This window comes from Symphalangus syndactylus, chromosome 2, assembly GCF_028878055.3.
Source record: "Symphalangus syndactylus isolate Jambi chromosome 2, NHGRI_mSymSyn1-v2.1_pri, whole genome shotgun sequence".
NCBI classification, from domain to species: Eukaryota; Metazoa; Chordata; class Mammalia; order Primates; family Hylobatidae; genus Symphalangus; species Symphalangus syndactylus.
The window spans coordinates 45,188,347-45,212,243 of NC_072424.2; the positions used below are offsets into that span (position 1 = coordinate 45,188,347).

General features: G+C 44.8%; 1 protein-coding gene across 2 annotated transcripts in view; it reads left to right on the forward strand.

The window, feature by feature from the left end:
- The window catches only part of MYOF (myoferlin), a 176,743-nt gene that overhangs the window by 22,790 nt on the left and 130,056 nt on the right, over positions 1–23,897 (forward strand). For both annotated transcript variants that reach the window (XM_055255282.2, XM_055255290.2), the window contains exons 2-3: positions 2,264–2,319; positions 6,980–7,071. In XM_055255282.2, the coding sequence (XP_055111257.1) occupies positions 2,264–2,319; positions 6,980–7,071 (148 nt within the window). The remainder of the gene's footprint in view (positions 1–2,263; positions 2,320–6,979; positions 7,072–23,897) is intronic.

Consider the following 23,897-nt stretch of genomic DNA (forward strand, 5'->3'; position numbering starts at 1 on the left):
GGAGGGGAAGTTTCAGGACAGCTTCTAGGGGACCTCAGAGTCAGATGCAGTGAGGGGCTCTGTAGGCCACATAGAGACAGCACGGGCAGAACCAGCCAGGATAGGTCTGGGCACAAGCTGACGAGTAGCGTCACGCTGAAGCTTAGGAAGGCAAGCCATTGGGCTGTGTGTTGCCCTCTCAAGTGGAAAAATTAATGCTTAGCAGAGTGAGGGCCATGACTCACGGCCTTGCTATGCTGAGGTCTTGGAAGAATGAGGTGGTTAGTCCCACAGGCAGCTGTGTGCTGGGAGCCAAAGCAATGTGACATTAGCTAAACAAAACCCACTACCTCCTACATTCCACAGCAGCAGAGGAGAAGCAAAGGCTGAGGAGTGATTCAAAGTGTGGCCACTAATGTGAGACTGCCTGGTCTCAAATCCTAGCAAGACCATTTATTAACTGGGTGACTTATTTGTTTTTTGTTTTGAGACTGAGTCTCGCTCTATCCTTTAGGCTGGAGTGCAGTGACACGATCTTGGCTTACTGCAACCCCTGCCTCCTGGGTTCAAGTGATTCTCCTGCCTCAGCCTCCCGAGTAGCTGGGATAATAGGCACCCATCACCATGCCTGGTTAATTTTTGTATCTTTAGTAGAAATGGGGTTTCGCCATGTTGGCCAGGCTGGTCTCTTGACCTCAAGTGATCTGCCTGCCTTGGCCTCCCAAAGTGCTGGGATTACGGGTGTGAGCCACCACACCCAGCCAGCTGGGTGACTTTGAATGTTACTCAGCTTCTCAGTTTCCTTAGCTGTGAAAGGGGGATGAAAATAGTAACATATACCTCCTAGGGTTTGTTTTTTGGTTTTGGACAGGGTCTTGCTTTGTTTCCCAGGCTGGAGTGCAGTGGTGTGATCTTGGCTCACTGCAGCTTCGACCTCCTGGGCTCAAGGGATCGTCCCACCTCAGCCTCCTGAGTAGCTGGAACTATAGGTGTGTACCACCACACAGAGCTAATTGTTGTATTTTTGTAGAGATGGGGTTTCATTATGTTCCCTATGCTGGTCTTGAACTCCTAGGCTCAAACAATCCTCCCACCTTGGCCTCCATAAGTGCTGGGATTACAGGTGTTCACCACGTCACCTGGTTCCTCCTAGGTTTTTAAGATTAGATGAAGGCCGGGCTCAGTGGCTCATACCTATAATCCCAGCAATTTGGGAGGCTGAGGCAGGTGGATCACTTAAGCTCGGGGGTCTGAGACCAGCCTGGGCAACATGGCAAAACCCCATCTCTACTGAAAAAAAAAAAAAAAAATAGAAAAATTAGTTGGGTGTGGTGGTGTGCACCTGTGGTCCCAACTACATGGGGGGCTGAGGTGGGAGGATCTCTTGAGCCGGGAGGCAGAGGTTGCAATGAGCCAAAATAGCGCTACTGTACTGCAGCCTGGGCGACATCGCGAGACTCTGTCTCAAATAAACAAAAAAAAAAATTAGATGAGATAATGCTTACAAAGCATTTTGTACTCAAAGATTAGCTTTTATCTGGGTAGGTATTTGGGGATTTGGGGACCCAAGAGAAGCCTCTGCTCTTTGGACTTCGCTACAAGGAAACTTTAAGCACTTGCTGGATTTACTCGTGTGCTCATCCAGGTAGGTGTACTGTGCAGGCTCAGACACAGAGAAGAAAGATCTTGTGTCTTCAGAAAAGGTGGCCTCAGAATAAAGGAAACCCCAAATTATCCGCTGGTCCTAGAAAGTTTTCATCTACTAATGACCTTGTACCGAAGCCTATGGGAGGGAGTCCAGCTTAATACTGAAGCTGTGTTGGAGTCTTAGCACACTCAGAGGCAGCGTGAGCTTCAGAGCTGAAATTCCAGGTTTAAATCAGGGAATCACTGCCAGGTGTGAGCTCAGATAAACGTCTTAACTCTTTGAGCCTCAATATCCTCATCTATAAAATAGCAATATCAGCATCTCAGAGGTTAGCTTTCTTGGCTTCTTTCTGCAGCAAGCCAGAGATGCAGAGGCTCTGGGCAGCCTTGGTAAGAGAAGGGCAGAACATCACATCCCTTAACTCCATGTAGACCTGGAGATGGGAAAACCTTGTAGACCAAAAAATGCCATTTTATTTGGAAAACTGTGATTCAGGTAAACACCCATCCTAAGCGATGAATGGGGAAATGTGGGTGCAAGCAGACCCGTGGGTAATGTTCTTAGAATAAATGAATGGCCCATGCTCTTTAATTTTTTTACAAATTATTGCTATCTCTTCCTTTATCTCTTTTGCAGATGAGAAAAAGAAAACAAAGAAAGTTGATAATGAATTGAACCCTGTCTGGAATGAGGTGACTTCATTGTTTTTTCAACTTTGTTTTAATAGATAAGCTATTTCTGATTGTCCTATCTTTGGGTGAGAGGTTACCTCTTCCCTTTGGAAGGAGAATCTCTACATTTCACCCCACCCACTCCGTTTCTCTTTGTGTTCACCAAGAGAGCAGAGCAGTTCAAGGAGAGTAGCTCACCAGCGACCATCTTCTGTACAGCAGTGGCATGGCAAGGGAAGCCTGGACTGGCAGGGGAGTTGAGCTCTTACCAGGCACCGCCATGAGCTTGCTGTGTGAGCTTCATCCACTTACGTTGCGTATCTGGGGCACATGTGTAGAGCAAGGGTGGGATTAGATCATCTCCAGAGTCTCAGAAGGAAGGCCTCATAATTAAAAACATATCTGCATGTGACCAATCAAGAGTATATCACATGATTCTCTGTGTGTCTAGCTGGGTAATGACATGTATTGGTTTTATGCTGATAAAAGTGATGTCCAGTATGCTTCATGTGGAAATTTTTGAAAACTTCAGTTAATCATTAAAAAATTAACTTGGGTCCCACTCTCTAGAGGCAACTACTATTAACATCTGTGATGTATCACTAAGTGTTTATTGGAGGAATATATTTAATAAAATATGACGTCTGATACACAAACTAGCATCATATAGCAAATGATTTCCTCTCCTACACTTTCTTACTATTATATCCTGAGCATATGCCCATATCATTCAACTCAAAAGTATTTTAATGACTGTGCAATGTTCTACTGAAGACATATAACTTATTTACCTCCCCTCACTGTTGACCTTGTATCTATTTTAGAAGTGGTTCAGTGTTTAATATTTTCACAAATATGTGAGAAAATTTAATTCTTCCCACTGAACAGGATTTTCCTACTCTCTCTCTCTCTCTCTCTCTCTTTTAAACCACCCAATTATTCATGAAACTTTAACTTTTTAACAGCTGATGGCCAGCTCCATTGTGTTTCTCAAAAGCTGGGTCAAACCTCCCTGGACAAGAGCAATAATGAATGTCTTTGTTATTTTCACCAAGTCAACAGGCCATGAAGGCTCCCCTCCACCCACCCACCTTTCTCTCCCAACTAGTTTCAATATCTCTATAAGATACAGCCTAGAGCCTTCTGGTTTTGTTTGTTTGTTTGTTTGTTTGTTTGTTTGTTTTTGAGACAGGGTCTCTCTCAGGTTGGAGTGCAGTGGCGTGATTAAGGGTCAATACTGCCTTGAATTCCTAGGCTCAGGTGATCCTCCCACCTCAGCCTCCTGAGTAGCTGGGACCACAAGCGTACACCACACCCAACTAATCGTTTTATTTTTTGTAGAGATGGGCTTTCGCCGTGTTGCCCAGGCTGGTCTTGAACTCCTGAGCTCAGGCGATCCACCTGCTTCAGCCTCCCAAAGTACTAGGATTACAGGTGTGAGCCATTGAGCCTGGCTAGACCTTATTCTGGAATGAAGTGAAACAAAAAACTTTTTAACGCCTTGGGGTTTTTTTTGTTCTTTTTTTGGTTTTTGTTTTTGTTTTTGTTTTTTTGAGATGGAGTTTAGCTCTTCTTGCACAGGCTGGAGTGCTGGTTGCTCACCGCAACCTCCGCCTCCCGGGTTCAAGCAATTCTCCTGCCTCAGCCTCCTGAGTATCTGGGATTACAGGCGTGTGCCACCACGCCCAGCTAATTTTGTATTTTTAGTAGAGATGGGGTTTCTCCACGTTGGTCAGGCTGGTCTCGAACTCTCGACCTCAGGTGATCCACCCAGCACCCAAAGTGCTGGGATTACACGCGTAAGTCACCATGCCTGGCCTTTTTTTTTTTTTTTTTTAATTGAAAGAAGACAGGGTCTCGCTCTGTCACCCAGGCTGGAATGCAGTGGTGTAATCATATCTTACTACAGCCTTGATCTCCCAGGGCCAAGCGATACCCCTGCTTTAGCCTCCTGAATAACTGGGACTACAGGTATAAGCCACCATGCCCAGCTAATTTTAAAAAACATTTGTAGAGATTACATCCTGCTATGTTGCCCAGGCTGGTCTTGAGTTCCTGGTCTCAAGCCATTTTCCCATCTTGGCCTCCCAAAGTGCTGAGATTATAGGCGTGAGCCACTCTGCCCAGCCTTTTTAATGCCTTTCTGAAACGCCCAGCAAGTCTCAGGCAGGTTGAGAGGGAATTCCACTTATCTGTGATTTCCCCAGAACCCAGAACACAGCCAGCTGGACTACAAGCTCCATGAAAGCAAGAGGCCCCTTGGGTTGGTCACTGCGGATTCCTAGCACCTGACACAGAACTCCAAGAATAAAGCAAATAAAAAATACATTTATGTGAGAGTGCTTCCTACTTCAGATTTTGAATCATCCCAACTCATCTCTTTATATTTGAGATCAAGCCATGTGACCAATGGCAGAGAGAGATGTGCTCTCATGCCAGCTGGCATGTCCTCTGCAGGGAATCAGCCGTCTTATCCCATTTTGTTTCCAACACTTTTTTTTTCTTTCCTTTCATATTGCAGATGTACTTATCAAGGAAACTGTTTTATAATTGAAACCAAACACAAATGAAATGTCAACCCCAAACCCACTGGGATTGCTGGTGCTGGGTGTGTTCTTTTTTTCTTTTTTCTTTTAAGATGGAGTTTTGATCTTGTTGCCCAGGCTAGAGTGCAACGGTGCGATCTCGGCTCACTGCAACTTCCGCCTCCCAGGTTCAGGTGATTCTCCTTCCTCAGCCTCCCAAGTAGCTGGGATTACAGGCATGTGCCACTACGCCTGGCTAATTTTGTATTTTTAGTAGAGACGGGATTTCACCATGTTGGTCAGGCTAGTCTCAAACTCCTGACCTCAGGTGATCCACCTGCCTTGGCCTCCCAAAGTGCTGGGATTACAGGCATGAGCCACTGCACTCGGCCCTTTTTTTTCTTTTTTGAGACAGGGTCTTACTCTGTCACCCAGGCCAGAGTGTAATGGCCAAGTCATAACTAACTGCAGCCATAACTAACTGGGCTCAAGCAATCCTCCCACCTCAGCCTCCCAAGCAGCTGGGACTACAGGCACACACCACCACGCTCTGCTGATTTTTAAATTTTTCACAGAGACAGAATCTCACTAAGTTGTCCAGGCTGGTCTTGAACTCCTTGCCTCAACCTCCCAAAGTGCTGGAGTTACAGGTATGAGCTACCATTCCCAGGCTGGGTGTGTTCTAATAGAAGCTCTGAGGCCAGGTGTGGTGGCACATGCCTGTAATCCCAGCACTTTGGGAGGCCAAGACCGGTAGATCACATGAGGTCAGGAGTTCGAGACTAGCCTGGCCAACCTGGTGAAACCCTGTTTCTATTAAAAATACAAAAATTGGCCAGGTGCGGTGGCTCACGCCTATAATCCCAGCACTTTGGGAGGTCAAGGCGGGTGGATCACGAGGTCAGCAGTTCGAGACCAGCCTGGCCAACGTGGTGAAACCCCGTCTCTACTAAAAATACACAAATTAGCAGGGCATGGTGGCAGGCGCCTGTAATCCCAGCTGTTTGGGAGGCTGAGACAGGAGAATCGCTTGAACCCAGGAAGTGGAGGTTGCAGTGAGCTGAAATTGTACCACTGCACTCTAGCCTGGGCAACAGGGCAAGACTCTGTCTCAAAAAAAAAAAAAAAATTAGCAGAGTATGGTGGTGTGCACCTGTAATCCCCAGCTACTGAGACTGAGAACTTGTTTTTTTTTCAGAAGTGCTAAAAATAATTTTTAAAGAAGTTCTGAAACAAGTTTTCCTTCCATTCCAAGCCCACTACAAGGAGGATCAAGTCATCGTTTAATTATTACCTAATCAGTCAAAGGCATCAGTGACGCTGTATCAATCTTTTTTTTTACATTTGTCATTAGGAAGCAACTTACTGCATTCAAATGAGAGACTCAGAAAGGTCGGTATATTACAACATTGACCGACCATGGTGGAACTTAAAATGAGAGGCATTTTAGAAAATGTTTTCTTAGATTATTCATCTTCTTTGTTTGATAGTAGTATGATTAAGAAGAGCAGATAATTTAAAACTAGCCATTGAAGAAAATGTTTTCACATATACCCTGCATTTTATTCTTTTTTCATTTTTTTATTTTTGTTATTATTATACTTTAAGTTCTAGGGTACATGTGCACAACGTGCAGGTTTGTTACATATGCATATATGTGCCATGTTGGTGTGCTGCACCCATTAACTCATCATTTACATTAGGTATATCTCCTAATGCTATCCCTCCCCCGTCCCCCCACCCCACGACAGGCCCCGGTGTGTGATGTTCCCCTTTCTGTGTCCAAATGTTCTTATTGTTCAATTCCCACTTATGAGTGAGAACAGCACCCTGCATTTTATTCTTGCAGCAGTTGTGGTAGGCTTTGAGTCCAGCTCTTGAATATGAAGCAGGGATGTGGTGACCTGGCTGCAGCCACAGAACCTAGAAAGCAGGAAGCCAGGAGTTGTGTACAGGTCCTCTAAGTCGACATCTGGTTTGCTTTCCCGCCCCCTCAGCTGCCTTCAGGTTTAGAATTTAATCACTTCTGCCTAACTTCAAAAGATTGTCATTGGTGAAAATAATGACCCAACATGTAGTACTGGTGCATCTTAGTGTAATCTCTGCTCCTTCTAACAGCCTTTTCTTTTCTTTTTTCAAAACCTTTCTGTGAACAGATTTTGGAGTTTGACTTGAGGGGTATACCACTGGACTTTTCATCTTCCCTTGGGATTATTGTGAAAGATTTTGAGACAATTGGACAAAATAAGTAAGTTGTTTTTCTCATTTTAGGTATTACTATCTCACTGTTGTTTATTTTGTTGAAGAGACACATCTTTAATAACATATTATAATATTTCCAATACAAACGTGCTTTAATTCCATGCCCCGCTCCCTTCTGAGCCAATAGCAGATGTGGCTAATCCATCACAGCACTTTTTCCCAATGACTGCTTTTTTTCCAAAAAAGCTGCAAACACCGAGCCACCTAGACTAGTTTATCAAACTTGGCACTTAGAGTGAAGCCTGTTCACACACCTGCAACTTCTTGGTTAACTGCACTTCCTATCTCTGGTAGTTTATCTGAACTGTAGTGATATTGGATACAACCCAAATCACTTCTTCTGATTATCTGTGGCCCATACATGTCTCATTCAAGTTTTACTTTCAGCCCCATTTCCATGTTAATGTCTCCTTCACCTTTTAATCCCAACAGACCTAAACAGACCTTAATCCTTGCCTTACTGCCTCTTTCCTTTCACACAGGGAAGGGTCACGGTGGTGCCCGTGGTGACACTGAGGGTTGTCCTCTGGGTAAAGTTGGGAGACTTCCCAAACAGGTCCCCGTGGGACAGAATGACCTTAGTATTAATAAATTCACCCTAGTCCTGGATCTGGACTTTGGCCTTGTAGACCCAGGCTTATGTTACCAATTCAAACTAACCAAGTTCACAAGAGACTAAAGGTTTTTTTCTTTGTTTTGACTCTGTCACCCAGGCTGGAGTGCAGTGGCACAATCTTGGCTCACTGCAACCTCCACCTCCCAGGTTCAAGCAATTCTCCTGCCTCAGCCTCCCAAGTAGCTGGGATTACAGGCATGCACCACCACGCCCAGCTAACTTTTATATTTTTAGTAGAGACGGGGTTTCACCATGTTGGCCAGGCTGGTCTCGAACTCCTTACCTCAGGTGATCTACCCGCTTCAGCCTCCCAAAGGGCTGGAACTACAGGTGTGAGCTACCGTGCCCAGCTCAGACTAATGCTTAAAAACAGAATACCTGCTTATTTTCCTTCTGGTGGAAGTCAATTGCCTAGTGACAGGGCATTTCTACCCTCCAACCCATGAATTTTCCTTCAAGTCATACCACGTGGGAAGCCAAATTACTTTGTATCCTTGATTTCAAGATGTTATTGTTTATAAGATATACTATCAAATTAATAAATGGTTAGGGGCCAAAAAAAGCCTGATATTTAATGCCCCCATCAATTGTAAGAAGCATTTCAGTTTTTAGTAATGTTAGTACATTTAAAAATGTATATCTTAGGCACATCTGGTATAACCTGAAGGCTGCAGTGAGAGCAAAAATTTAGGATAAACTAGTTGAGGTAGGTGGTCACATGCTCTGATTGCTTGGGACAGTCCTGGTTTGCTGTCCTAGCACAGTGATTAATAATGCTCCTTTTGTAGTCAACGTGGCTGGGTTTGGACAGTAAATTATTCTTACCTTTTGTTTTTGAGATGGAGTCTCACTCTGTCGCCCAGGCTGGAGTGCAGTGGTGGAATCTCAGCTTACTGCAAACTCCGCCTCCTGAGTTCAAGTGATTCTTATGCCTCAGCCTCCTGAACAGCTGGGATTGCAGGCATGCACCTCTCCACCTGGCTACTTTTTGTGTTTTTTGTTTCTTTGTTTGTTTTTTGAGATGGAGTCTCGCTCTGTTGCCCAGGCTGGAGTGCAGTGGCACAATCTCAGCTCACTGCAACCTCAGACTCCCAGGTTTGAGTGATTCTCCTGCCTCAGCCTCCTGAGTAGCTGGGACTACAGGCGTGTGCCACCACGCCTGGCTAATGTTTGTACTTTTAGTAGAGACAGGGTTTTACCATGTTGGTCAGGCTGTTCTCGAACTCCTGACCTCATGATCTGCCTGCCTTGGCTTCCCAAAGTGCTGGGATTATAGGTGTGAGCTACTGCAACCGGCCTATTTTTGTGTTTTTTAGTAGAGATGAGGTTTCACCATGTTGGCCAGGCTGGTCTCGAACTCTTGACCTCAACTGATCTGTCCACCTCAGCCTCCCAAAGTGCTGGGATTGCAGGGGTACAGTAAATTAGATGGTCACTCCAGTTATTGGGGTCTTCTGCTTACCGGCATCAGAATAAGAGAGTCTGCACAGACATGGACTCCCTGGACAGTGCTTTGATAGGCACTCCCATGTTCGCCTTTGATGAGATCCTTTTTACCATTCTCCGTTGTTGACCAATGCCCCCTGCATATTTTTCTGTAACTATATAAATACATTCTGGGCCAAGTGTGGTGGCTCATGCCTGTAATCCTAGCACTTTGGGAGGCTGAGGTGGAAGGATTACTTGAGCCCAGGAGTTAGAAACCAGCCTGGGTAACATAGTGGGACCCCATCTCTAAATAAATAAATACATACCTGCATACATTCTGGCAGGTTCTGGTCCCACTCTCTTGCACTGGAAACTATTCTAGCTTTTTAAGTTTCTGTTGCATATCTCAGCTGTGAACTATTATATGATTATTTATTCCCCACCCCAACTCCCAAAAGCCAGTTTTATTTCCCATATTTCAAAGTTTTGGGGAAGGGGAGGAGAGGGGAGGGCCTCACACTAGCCTCCTGCATGTTACTAAGACTAGGCCCTCCTCTTCTTTGCTTTCTTCTTTCTGCAAATGGTACCACTGTTTATATTCTAGACCAGGCCTCTCCAACAGAAATACAGTGCAGGGTGCATATGCAATTTAAAATTTTCTAGTTACCAGATTAACACAAATATAAAGAAATGGGTGAAATCAATTTTAATAATATATTTAACTCAGCAGATCCAAAATGTTATTTCAACATGTAATCAATGTGCTTGAATCAGTGTGATATTCTGCATACATTCTTTCTCTTACTCAGGCTTTGGAATCTGGTGTTTGCTTCACACTTACAGCACCTCTCAACTCAGACACTAACCACATTTCAAGTGCTCTGTAGCCACGTGTAGCTAGTGGCCACCATATTAGACAGGATGGTTTCAGATCCTGGGCTTAAAACTTCAGACCTGTCTGCACCCTCTCCCTCTTGCTTTTTTTTTTTTTTTTTGAGACACAGTCTCACTCTGTCACCCAGGCTGGAGTGCAGTGGCGTGATCTTGGCTCACTGCAACCTCTGCCTCCCAAGTTCAAGTGATTCTCCTGCCTCAGCCTCCTGAGTAGCTGGGATTACAGGTGCACACCACCATGCCCAGCTAATTTTTGTATTTTTAGCAGAGATAGGGTTTCACTATGTTGGCCAGGCTGGTCTCAAACTCCTGACCTCAAGTGATCTGCCCACCTTGGCCTCCCAAAGTGCTGGAATTACAGGCGTGAGCCACCGCACCCAGCCCCCTCTTGCCTCTTATCCAGTCTGTCCCCAGATCTTATGTTTTCTTCCTTTCCAAAGTCTGTGCTTGTGCCTGTGTTTCTTCCCCAAGCCCACAGCCACCAGCCTGGTTGAGGCCTTCCTCATATTATGCCTTATCTATTTTAGCATGGCAATGGGCTGGCTTCAAAACTCTCATCTATGGTTTAAAGTACTTGCTTTCCTGAATGTTACAATACTTAGGGAAAGTTAGAAAATAAACAAATACACTAAAAAATATATGCATAATGTGTCGGGTACCATGAGTGCTGTGAGCTAAAGAAGAAACTGTTATATCCCACGAAGAAAAGCAAATCAGAGGAAAAGGGAAAGTGGTCAAGGGTGGGGGGGAAAGGAGATCCATTTAATGTGGGGTGGTGATAAGGTGACAATTGAGCAGAGACCTAAATATAATCACAAAAGTAATTGCAATTTTGTGCCAACTTAATATAATGAAGAACTGAGCCATGCAGTTCACTGGAGGGTTGGGGAGTAGGGGGGAAGAATATTCTGGGCAGAGAATAGCAAGCGCAAAGGCCCTGAGGCAGGAGTGCACTGGGGACGCTGGAGAAACGTGAGAGAGGCAGCCAGCCTGGGGCACAGTGAGGGGTGAAAGTGCAGAAAGGAGGTGAGGTCAGAGAAACCACAGTATGTGTGGCTTTGGAGGCCAAGGCACGGGCTTTGGATTTCATCCTAAGTGGAATGAGAATCTGTTAAAAGGTTTTGCTTATGATCTGACATATTGTAAAAGGATCACTCAGGCTTTTTGTGTAGAGACTGGAAGTAGGAACCAGTTAGGAGGCAGGAAAACAGTACTGGGAGACCATAATATATTTATTTTAGACCTATTGAAAACACAATGGGGCCCTCAGATGACAGCAGTGATGGGGAGAGGACAGTCCCCCACCCTCAGCCTCACCCTGGCACTCATTTTGGGCATTTGTGTGCATTTCTAGAGATAGAGTTTGTTGTAACCAAGCAAGTTATAGAGAAACGCCACACTTTGAGACTAATTCAGGAGTCCTTTATTAGCCGGCGACCGAGAGACGGCTAGTGCTCAAAATTCTCTCAGCCCCGAGGAAGGGGCTAGATTTGTTTTATACTGTGGTTTAAATAGGGGAGGGGGGAGTTTAGCTGAAGCAATTTTTACAGAAGCAGAACTGGCAAAAAGTTAAAAAATTAATTGGTTACGAAAGCAGTTACAAAAAATAACCAGTTCCAGGTGCAGGGGCTTAAACTATCACAAAGAGATAAATGCAGGGGCTTTAGGTGCCATCCACCGAGCACGTCCCCAGGAGCTGCTGGTGCAGCTTGCCTCAATATCTTATCAGTAAGTGCATTCCTGGACATGGTTTGAGTCAGTTTACACTAGTTATGCCCTTAAGGAAGGGAGGTAAAGGGGCTATAAGTGAAGGAACTAAAATGGAGTCTGTCTGGCTCTCTCAGCTAAGAGAGACAATCAAGTTAAAACAAGGTAGGGTATCACAAGTTCACGTACAGTCTATCTGAACCTGGACATTTTCATATTTTTCTGAATCTATGACATGCATAATTCTGAACAAAGAAAATATGATAGGTCCTGTTCTAAGAGAGTCCTAAGGTTCAGGGGCACCATGCATCGTGCTGAGCTATGTTGCACTTGGTGTTATGATGCCTACTGAGTATAAGGACCAAACGAGGCTGGGTGTGGTGGCTCATGCCTGTAATGTCAGCACTTTGGAAGGCCGAGGCAGGCAGATCACTTGAGGCCAGGAGTTTGAGAATAGCCTGATCATTGCGGTGAAACTCTGTCTCTACTAAAACACAAAAATTAGCTGGGCATGGTGGTGCACACCTGTAATCCCAGCTCAGGAGGCTGAGGCACAAGAATCACTGGAACCTGGGAGGCAGAGGTTGCAGTGAACTGAGATCACACCACTGCGCTCCAGCCCTGGTGACGGAGTGAGAAAAAAAAAAAAAAAAAGACCAAATGAGTACGTGGTTACTCTGATATTATGATGACGGGAATTGTTAGGCATAACAGAAAAAGGCAAATTCTAGGCCAATTATGAAGCTGGTCTTGGTTACTTTTTCAATCTTTCCCTCCTCCCGTCTTCCATCCCCCTGACATTTGCTGGGCACCCAGTGTCTTTAAGTTTCCTGGCTCCCACTGTGGTACCCGCTGAGGCCTGCCCTCTGAGCCACACCCTGCACCTTCTGCCAATTCTTTTCCTGTACAAAACTTACCTGTCCTGTGGCTTAGTCCTTCAAGGTCCTGCTTCAAGGAGCTTTCTGAGAAATTAATCGGGTGATGGTATAATAGCTGCTAATAGTTAATTTCCCAGTAACATTGACTTTTAGACTGAAGGCTATCAGTGACTTACTTGAAGGAGTGAACAAGATGAGAACTTTAGGCCCTATGGCCAGGTCATTGGAGGAGGTGTTTTCATTAATAATTAGAACATTATCTCTCTGTCCTTCAGATTCCACTGCATAGTTTACTGTCTTGCAGTGGAAGGCCGACCCTGCGTCAGCTCTGTAATGAACAAGGCATGATTTCCTGCCCCTCCGTCGCCTCTGCTCTTTTACCAAGCAGTGTGCCTCCCCATCCTCAGCTGGGAATCATGATCATCAGCTTAGTTTCCACCAACTAACCAACACACACACCTTGGTCAGATTACCGGTACATTTCAGAAACAAACTTCTTTTTTTAACCATCTGGGAATAAACTGTATGTGTGTTCAAAATATTTGTGTATTTTGGGCCCAGATTTTCTTTTTGGCTTTTCTACTAAAGTTCTGGCCTTTGAGGATCTGCTTACTGCTCATTGTGGTACCGCTTCCCTCACCTGAAGCACAGGGTGGGGGCGGAAGGGTTTTCTACAGCCTAAGGAATGTCCTGCCTGTTGACTTTCCTGTTGCCATGGAGATGGCCTGTGCAAACACGAGCCCTCACTTTGCATCTGCTGCTTCCCGGCCTGTTAGCAAACAGTTCCCAGCTGCCTGGGTCAGCCGGCTCCATGCCCACACCCTCATGGGCTAGACCCAGGCAGTCCCAGGCTCACAGCGCCTGTGGGCGGTGACACCTCCCCACCCCTCAGGCATTGGGGGCGGGTTGCCTTGTTCAGTGTGGACTCTCCTCTTCCTCACTTTACAGTCATCCAACCAGCCATTCAGAGGGAATGAGGGTGAGAAAGGAGACAGAGGAGCCTCTTGGTCACAAAAGGAACGTGCGATGTTATTTTTAGAGGAAATATCAGAGTGGAAAGATTTTCCCAGAGGCTGAAGAATGAAAGTTCCCTTTGCAGGCAGCCAATGGCTATCGCTTTGTGAGGACTTAGTATGTGCCAAGGGCTGTGCCCAGCCCTTTGCATTCATTACCCCAATTGATCCTCACACACACCTCATATGATGGGTCCTATTTTTCCTCAGAGAGGTTAGTAACCTGCTCAAGGTCACACAGCAGGTGTGTGTTAGAGTCAGCTCATTTATATCCAGGCCTGTACGCTTGACTTTTATGTTATACTGAAAGCCTCTGACTACCTATAGGAAACAAAATGTAGGTAGAATGATCAATTATCTCTGCTGAAATAGAAGTGATTTTTCTTCCTAATTTTGAAAAAAAAAAGAAATTTTAATTCTCACTATCAGTGTATTGCTACCTTTTATAAGCTCTACCCTAGGTAAAAATTTTAAGTATTTTTATACTGTTGAATAGTAAGTCACTTATGCCTATATTCTGCAATGGACCAGACATATGAAGAGACTATATCTCATCTCATTTGCTCTTCACAGTGACCTTGAGAAGGAGAGAGTAGACTTGAGCCTCAGAGGGGTGGAGGCTGGGACCCTGATCTGTTGGCATCCTGGCCCTACCCTTGAGTTCCTAAAAGTGCCATCCTCAAGAACCTGCACATGTAGAAATAAAAGATATTGACAAGTTTTCAGATTTGTGTGTCTGTGTGTATGCACACGTGGACACACATGCCCAGGAGAAAAAAGAGGTACTGCGTAGAGTTTTTGCATTTGCTGTTCCCTTTGCGTGGAATGCTCCTTCCCTCAAACTGCAATAGATATAAAATCTTGTCATTGGGCCTCACCATGTCTGATCATCCAGCCTAGAGCTGCCTCTCCCTGTCACTCTTTATCTTATTACTCTGTTTTATTCTTTCAAAGCCCTTCTTATTAGGGAGCTCGTGTGAGCATAAGAATGGGAAAAGTAGTCTGTGTGAGCATATAGATGTTAGAATTGTGTTTTAGACAAGTACTCAGGGTATGTGCTGGTCCACACACCTGCTGTATGTAGCTCAGCATTCACCACCATCTGAAATGTTCTTATCTATTTACTTATTCATTTGTTCTCTCTCTACTGGATAGTAAACTCCATGCCACTCTTGTTCAATGCCGTAAGACCAGCACTTAGCACGGTGCCTGGCATATAGTAGGCTCTAAATAAATGTTTTTGGATGAATGAGCGAACAAGTGAGTTTATGATGCTCCTACATGGATGACATTTACCATTTATGAAGCACCTTGCAGCTGTCATGTCAGCTCACGGTAATGGGCCACCAATGTGGAATCTGTCCACCTCGGCTCTCTGGAACAGCTCCCTATTTCCAACTTGGGTTTAAGCTGCAAAGGGGTCAGGATACAAAGGAGAGGAACACAAGAGAAACAAACCTCTCTCACAACGTTCATGCCCATTTGTAGAGAGATGTGGAACTCAAGGCTGAGCTCACAGGAAGGCAGGAGAGCATGGTATTTGAAAGCTGGGATTCTGGAGCCAGGCAGAAGCCGATTAGAGACCCACCTTTACTGATTACTAGTGGGTGACCTGGGCAAGTTACTTTCCGTCTCCAGGCCTCAGAATTCTCATCCTCAAATTAACTGTAGTTCCGTTATGCTAAGGGATTAGATTTACCCTCCCACCTGACACAACTAAAACAAAATACATGCAACAGTAGTTTTCAGATGTTGGACTTTGCTGGCACGGAACAGTGATCTCTAAGAGATGGGAGATAAATGAGGTGAGCCCTGAGAGTTCCCAGCTTAATGCCTAGAGAGACTCATTTCCATGCTGCAACGCAAGAAAAGGGAACCCAGGCAGATCCTTGTTGTCTCCCAGAGTTGGAGAGGTGCAGGTGGGAGTCTAGAGATGCCAAGGTTAGTCTAAAGATGCCAACGTTACTAGTGGACCAAGAGGAGAGAAACACACACACACACACACACACAGAGAGAGAGAGAAGAAAGAAGAGAGAAGAGAGAGGAGAGACAGAGAGAGCACTTCAGAGACTTGCAGAGAGTTCCCCTTGAATCTTCAGCTGAGAACTGAGTGAGGAAACTACCTGAGGCAGGACTAGACAGAGTTTATGTTCCCGCCAACCGGGGGAAACACCTTGTAATTCATAGGGAAGGATTTTGCCTCCATAATGTAGAGAGAAAACAATCAATAGAAACTGACCCAGAAATGGCACACAATCAGTAGACACGGACAGTAAAACAAGTATTATAATTCTTTAAAAAAATTTTTTTGTGTTTTTTTGTTTATGAGACAGAGTCTCACTCTGTTGCCCAGGCTGGAGTGCATTGGCGTGATCTCAGCTTACTGCAACCTCCGCCTCCTGGTTCAAGTGATTCTCCTACCTCAGCCTCCTGAGTAGCTGGAATTACAGGCACACGCCACCATGCCCAGCTAATTTATGTATTTTTTTACCAGAAACGGGGTTTCACCATGTTGGCCAGGCTGGTCTCGAACTCCTGGCCTCATGTGACCCACCCCCACTCGGCCTCCCAAAGTACTGGGATTACAGGCATAAGCCACCGTGCCCTGCTGAGTGTTGGAATTCTATTCTATAGATTCAAGAAGGTGAAGAATTGCTTGAGCATGTTAGTAGGGACATGGAAGATAATTTTAAAAAATTAACTGGAACTGCTAGAGATGAAAATTACAATGTCTGAAATAAAGTGACCATAATTATCTGTCTCAGAATTTGCATTTCTAGTATTCTTTCTGCCCTCCAAATACATGTACTTGTGAATGCAAAACCACCATTATATATACTCCCACACCAATGCAGAACAAAGTTAGAAACAGTTTCTGAATATAAATCTCAAGCAAGGCATCTGTTTTGCCGTATTGTAGGAAGGAGATAACAAAAAAGCCTAACAATATACCTACAAGGAAATGTCTTCCAGTTCTTGTGTAAGAGGTGTGGGCATGTGGCCAGCTGTACAATCATGAGATTAGGTAAAATTTTGGTTTTGCTTCTTGTTGGCTGGGCGACTCTTGGCAAATTTCTTAATCTTTATAATGGGAACTGTGATACTTCCTCAATAAATAGTAGATATAGGGCAAATTTGATATAATTAAGAAAAAAATTACTTCAATTTCTTGATGAACAACAAAATAGCTGATTTTTTTTTTCTAGGTTTACTGTGTGTCAGGGACTATGCTAAAACTATTTCACTTATAATTGCATTTAATCCTTGTAACAACTATGAGTCAATCAGACAGTCTTATCTTCAACTCACAGATGAGAAAAATGTGGCTGAAAGAGGTTCATTAAATTGTAAAAGTTCACTCAGCTTTTTAAGTGGAAGCATGTGGATTTTACATAGGTATGTTAAAATCCTCTTACACAGAGCCTAGACTTTCCAAGGTTTATTCTGTGTGTGTGTGTGTGTGTGTGTGTGTGTTTCTGTGTGTGTGTATGGGTTCAGGTTGAGGGCCAGGGTGCTAAAACTTGAAAGTGAGAGGTTGTTTGGGGGGGTATAGAATTAGAAAAAGGAAAAGACCTAGCTTACATTGTGAAATGTACTAACTCCTGGCCAGGTGCGGTGGCTCACGCCTGTAATCCTAGCACTTTGGGAGGCCAAGGCGGGTGGATCATGAGGTCAGGAGTTCGAGACCAGCCTGGCCAACATGGTCAAACCCCAGTCTCTACTAAAAATACAAATATTAGCCGCATGTGGTGGCAGGTGCCTGTAATCCCAGCTACTCGGGAGGCTGAGGCAGGAGAATCGCTTGAATCCAGGAGGCGGAGTTTGCAGTGAACCGAGACCGTGCCGTTGCACTCCAGCCTGGGTGACAGAGTGAAACTCTGTCTCAAAAAAAAAAAAAAAAAAAGATACAAAAATTAGCCGGGCATGGTGGCGGGCACCTGTAATCCCAGCTAATCCAGAGACTGAGGCAGGAGAATCGCTTAAACTCTAGAGGCGGGGCTTGCAGTGAGCTGAGATTGCACCACTGCACACCAGCCTGGGCGACAGCACGAGACTCCTTCTCAAAAAAAAAAAAAAAAGAAATGTACTAACTCCCTAGGCAAAGCCCAAAGCTTGTTTTAAATTAGAAGAAAAAAAAGGCTGCGTTTGGAATAAAATTAATTTGGTAGGGCAAAGTGTGGTATTGCTTATAAGACGTTTTTCATTCCCTAGTATTTGAAATACCTTGGTTTTAAGCTTTTATTACTTTTATTTCTCCTAGTTATAAAGCTCATTTCTGACCTTGCCCCATGTAAATGTGACAGCGGGAGAAGGTGGTCTTTCTTATTCTGGAGTTGGTTGGTGAGGAAGGATAGGATAGCCCATGGATTGAAGCAGGTTCTTCTCACTGGAGTAGCTTCTCAGGCTGTTCAAAAATCTAAACTAGAAGCAGATGTTACTGTGGGGCAGAACTCTCAGTTCTGATTTCTTTTTAGTTCTGTATTAGAGCGGCGACACTGAAAAGATCTGAGCTGGTTTGGGCTGGCTGTCTCTATACAGGGAGAGGCTGAACTGCACTTTTTGGGAAGGCAGATTAAGTAGCTGCTGCAATCCTGTTGGTATCTGTTAAGATCTTGTGATTACGTATGTTTATTGCGGCACTATTCACAATAGCAAAGAGTTGGAACCAACCCAAATGTCCAACAACGATAGACTGGATTAAGAAAATGTGGCACATATACACCATGGAATACTATGCAGCCATAAAAAATGATGAGTTCGTGTCCTTTCTAGGGACATGGATGAAACTGGAAAACATCATTCTCAGTAAACTATCGCAAGGACAAAAAACCAAACACCGCATGTTCTCACTCATAGGTGGGAATTGAACAATGAGAACTCATGGACACAGGAAGGGGAACATCACACTCCGGGGACTGTTGTGGGATGGGGGGAGGGGGGAGGGACAGCATTAGGAGATACACCTAATGCTAAATGACGAGTTAATGGGTGCAGGAAATCAACATGGCACATGGATACATATGTAACAAACCTGCACAATGTGCACATGTACCCTAAAACCCTAAAGTATAATAAAAAAAAATAAAAAAATAAATAAATAAATAAATAAAAGAAAAATGAGGCTGCAAAAAAAAAAAAAAAAAAAAAAAAAAAAGATCTTGTGATTAAATAAGAATGGGCCACAGCCCTGGAGAAAGATACCCAGAGAGGCTGAAAGAGAAAGGCATCTCATAAAGGCAAGAGCTGTCGTTATCTTCTGATGGCTCTTTGGTGGGTGATCTCTTAGGACAGGAAGATTTACAACCTGTAAATAATTTGCAAGTTCATTGGACTATCTTCAATGATGTATCAGCTAATTTATTCATGCCACGAATATTTACTAATGCCTACTATGTGTCAGACACAGCTCTAGACATTGGGGGTACTCCATACCTTTTATGGAGCTAACATCTGACTAGAGGGAACAGATAAATACACATATGACGTAACAGATGGTGATAAGTGATCCGAAGAAAATAAAGCAGGGTAAAGGAGAGAAAATAGCAGAGTGAGGTCTGAGTGGGTGCTGGTTTAGATAGGGTTGTTGTATAAGGGTTTGTTTTGGGGGATTTTTTTTTTTTCCGAGACAGAGTCTTGCTCTGTCGACAGGCTGGAGTGCAGTGGCACAATCCCGGCTCACTGCAACCTCTGCCTCCCGGGTTCAGGTGATTCTTCTGCCCCAGCCTCCCGAGTAGCTAGGACTACAGGCGCCTGCCACCACGCCCGACTAATTTTTTTTATTTTTAGTAGAGATGGGGTTTCACCATATTGGCCAGGATGGTCTTGATCTCTTGACCTCGTGATCCACCCGCCTCGGCCTCACAAAGTGCTGGGATTACAGGCGTGAGCCACTGCACCTGGCCTGGGGAATCTTTTATAATGGGTTATGAAGTTTACAAACTTCATTCAGATTCCACTAAATTAGATTTTATGAGAATTCAGCTGCAGCTGACATTTACCTGTGGTCTAACTGAAAAGAAAAATTGTTTCCCAAAAGAATTTGTGGTATATGTAGTATTAAGAGTGGGGAAGGGCTACTTAATGTAGGTAAGATAAAGAACTGGTTTTAAGAACTTCACACAGTGATTACATAGAAATGGATGTGGGTAGTTACAAAGGGTTCTTATCTATTCATTCATGCCCACCTGCTCAGCCCCTTGCTGATTCAGACCAGCTTTCACTGCCAAGTACTAGCCAGGAGCCCTATCTTCATATGCTTTTTATACATCTCTTTTTCTAGCATAGTGTCTGAAATAATAATACAAGGTGACTGTTAAGCACTTGCCATATCATCCTTTTAATTCCTGCAACAATACCATTAAGTAGGAGCTGTCATTATCCCCATTTTATAGATAAGGAAACTGAAGCTCGGAGAAGTTAACCTGTACACAGCCTGAGTCTGAATTCGTCAGGTCTGCCTGCCTCCACGTTCCTAGTCATTAGGCAAAGCTGTCCCTCCTTATCTTACAAGGTTCAAGTGCATGAAAGAGTGAATAAATGGATGGATGGATGGATGAAAAAACTACTTCTTTGATTCTAACGGTTGAGGGAATTAGCTGGAGACAGAGCATTGGAACTCCACTGAACCATCAGAACAGGCAGGCAGGCAGGCAGGCAGGCAGGCAGGCAGGCAGGCACAGAATTGGTCAGGTGAAAATAACAAAATAGCAGGTGACCATTTATTCAAGAAATAATATTCAGCATCTCCTCCATGCCAGGAGTTAGCCTGCTCCTCGCAGCCACAGACTCTGGCCTCAATGCCTCACTGACACGGAGGGCTTTGGTGAAGAGACCTGGGCTTCCACTCAGCCCTTTGCGGGTATTACTAGTGATACCATAGTGGCCAGAGTTGCAGAGGTGGGAGGGGCTGGGAAAAAGAGCGCAGTAGATGCTGGCCACGAAAATCGTGCAAATCCTGCCACAGCCTTCAGGCTATGTCAGTGATTCCAAAACCAGGGCGTGGAGTGAGCTAAAAGTAGAGGCGAGACTTGTGCCAGCCAGGTTTGGGAATCACGGTTGATGATCAGTGTTTCTTCCTTTTAAAAAGCCACACCCCCTTTCGGCGAGCAGGAAAAGAGCCGCAAGGTTCTCTGGCAATCCTGGCCTGGAGTCAGGAGCGGAAGTTCCCGGGGGGAGGGCAGGTCACTAGGCCTGCCTAGAGGTTTTCATGGAGTTTGCCTGCTACAGTTTGTTCTATTAAATAATTCGATTTCGATGCCTGGTTCTCAAACGTGAGCCTGGATTCCCATGCTGAATGTTTTCAAAACCACTCACGTCCCCCTCTCCCCAGATCCCGCGTTGCCTGCTGCCTTCCCTACCCCCAGCCCTCCACCTCCTCCACTTTACTCCCACAGCCATTGGCAGTCACTGTCTAGACCACTGTTTCTCGGACTTCTGGGTGTTAAGAATTACCGAAAGGAAAAAGTCGGACTGAGGGACCTGGGAATCTGCAGACGCCCTGGTGAGGGACGTCTGGGGAAGCACATTCTGAGAAATGTTTTGGGAGACGATGCGGAGGCCGGAGGCCGAGTGAGGGTGGGCGGACAAGTGCAAGTGGAGGGGTGAACCGAGGCGCTGCCCTTTGCGGGGATTTTACCTTAGCAATAGTTTCCTGTGATATGAGCTGCTGCCATGGGCGTGTCGAGAAAGAATTATTCAGTGACACCTGGTACAGTATGGGCAGAAAGGCTTCATTCAGGACTGAGTTAGGTCAAGTGACCCCTGCAACGGAGACTCGTGGGAGGGAAGAGAGATGGGGTGCCACTCAGATACAGCATGGGCAAGTAGGAATTGATAGCCAAGGAGCAGTGTGGGGGTCAATGGATGGAAAATTCCTAAGAGGAAGTGTCACAGTCCAGGGGATTCTGGCTAACCCAACCTAACAGGATTCTTGCTGAGGACATCACGTGGGGGATGGCAGAGAATGAGAAACCCAATCAGATATGGAGGGTGATCACATCTCAAGGATGGGGGTTGTTTGCTAAACTGACTGAGTAGGATTCTCTGCTAACACTGGATTTCATAAGGAAGCACAGGCCTAGGAGGAGGCTCAGGAGCTCCACTCAAGTTTGGCCAAGCAAAGTCTCTTTGTCAGCTGACACGGCCTCTCCTACCAGTCTGGTTCACAGGGGGCATCCTTGGCTCTCCTGCCTTTTGCCTGGGGATCAGGGCAGGAGCTTGACAGATACTGGCCCAGGAGAGGGAGAAGTGTTGGGGAGGGAAACGGGGTCCAGCCTTGGAACCCCAGGGCCATAGGCCTGCCAAAATGACAAGGCACGGCCAGCTGAGAACCCACTGCTTCGAGGGTGGGGAGCTCACCGTCTTTTTAGGTTTCCTGCAGGGGACCTAGGAGCAGCTTGGAATCGTGTTTGTCCCGTCAGGTTGGGATTGCTGTTCCTACCCAGAGGTCGGGAAGTTGAGACCGTGCTGCGATCTCTGGAGGCAGAAACAGTGCAACATGTGATTTATCTCTCAGCCTCCAACACATTTTTTCCTTCCTTCATGAAGGAATTTCCAAGTTACTCCTCGTCCAGAAATCATGTGGGCTGTGTCTCTGCTGCATAGAGGAACAACTTGGTATACGTGAGCTCCCCTGACTAAGAGTCAGCCGGCAAAGCCCTTACTCACTCCAGAGGCATGCGGCCCTTCACATTTGCGCCCATGCTAAAGGGGAGAACATTTTCCATTTCTCTTTTGTAAACAAACTATACTCTGTCTATTTTAAGAAGAAGAAGAATAAGAAAAAAAACAGTTTAAGCGGCCCTTAACCAATACTTGCAAGACTAAGTTGACTGGTTTACAATTAAACTCTTTTATTCCCCCAATCATAACATTTCATTTTCAAGTAGTTGCTCCCATTGCGTAATATTTGATGTCACAGAGACTCGACTCCAAACTCTATGACATTCGTGGGCTGAAAGACAAAGGAGCATGACTGTCTTTTTCTTCACTTTGAAGACATCTGCAGTTTATTAATTCCACAAGGAAAGCTGGAGGGCCAGAGGACGTCAAGATTCTTTCACTATAAAATTTCCTTTTGAGACAGTAGTCCTTCTGTTTTAGTGTTGGTTGGAGTTCATGGGGAGACTTACTTTTCCATGAAAATATAGAGCAAAGCTTCCCCATCACTGTCACACTATAATATTCTAGCATTTTTATAGCATTAGTAATAGAAAAGAAAAAAGACTCTTGGTTTAGTGTCACCTCCTTTAAAGGAAATTGGCTTATGGTCAGACCAAACTGTTCTTATCCCCTGTGTAAGAGGCCAAGTCATCATTTCCCAGTTTTTCACAGTATTTTGTATCCAGGCAACGTCACAGAAAATAGGCCCAGCCAGGAGTGGGCTGCAGAGCTCAGACTTATCCATGGGGCATATTTTCTTCAATTCACAATGAAAACTCCTAGAAGTTCTGTTTGCATTTTTCCTGAAGTCAGCTTGTTGTAAAAATATCTTTGGGATTAAAGTCTTTGCAGGCCTTCATCTAAACACACTATCTTTACTTCAGAAAAATAAATAAATAAATAAATCCAGTTTTCTTTTACGTGTCCCCCGTACAAAAGCATCAGAATTTTAGGAGAAAGCAAATCTTTCTTTCCAAATAGGATATGGAACTAAAGGTTTCTAAAAGAAGAAATTGACGTTAGGCTTTACAATTGGTTTCTGTTATTTTACTCCCTTCCTGGTCAGTGATCTGTTACTACCCTCTCTGGGGGAAGGGAAACTAGCAGATATTGATTGGGTCAGAATGGAGGTTGTAAAACCACTCAAGGCCATAAAAGGTCAGCAGACAGGCTTTGTGTTTTAGGCAAGCCTGCTCTTTCCAGTTAACCGTAAGCCCCACTATTGTATTACACAGCACGCGTTGCATTCCACATTTCTGTTATTGGCCTAACCCTCTCTCCTGACACTCTGTGTGAATTCTAGTTTGATTCACGACATTATAAGACAATCTCTTTGAAGGCAGAAACCCTGCCTAGCATTCTGGATAGTCTAACATGGACATATTCTAGGAGATTTTTTTTTTTCCTATAAATTAGAGAGCAGGGAGCAGGACTTTAAAAAGAGAGAGAGAAAATAATTTATTATTATTATTATTTTTGAGACAAGGTCTTGCTCTGTCGCCCAGGCTGAAATGCAGTGGCACATTCACGACTCACTCAGCCTCCCAAGTAGCTGGGGCTACTGGTGTGAGCCACTACAGCCAGCTGATTTTTCATTTTTTGTGTGTGCCCAGGC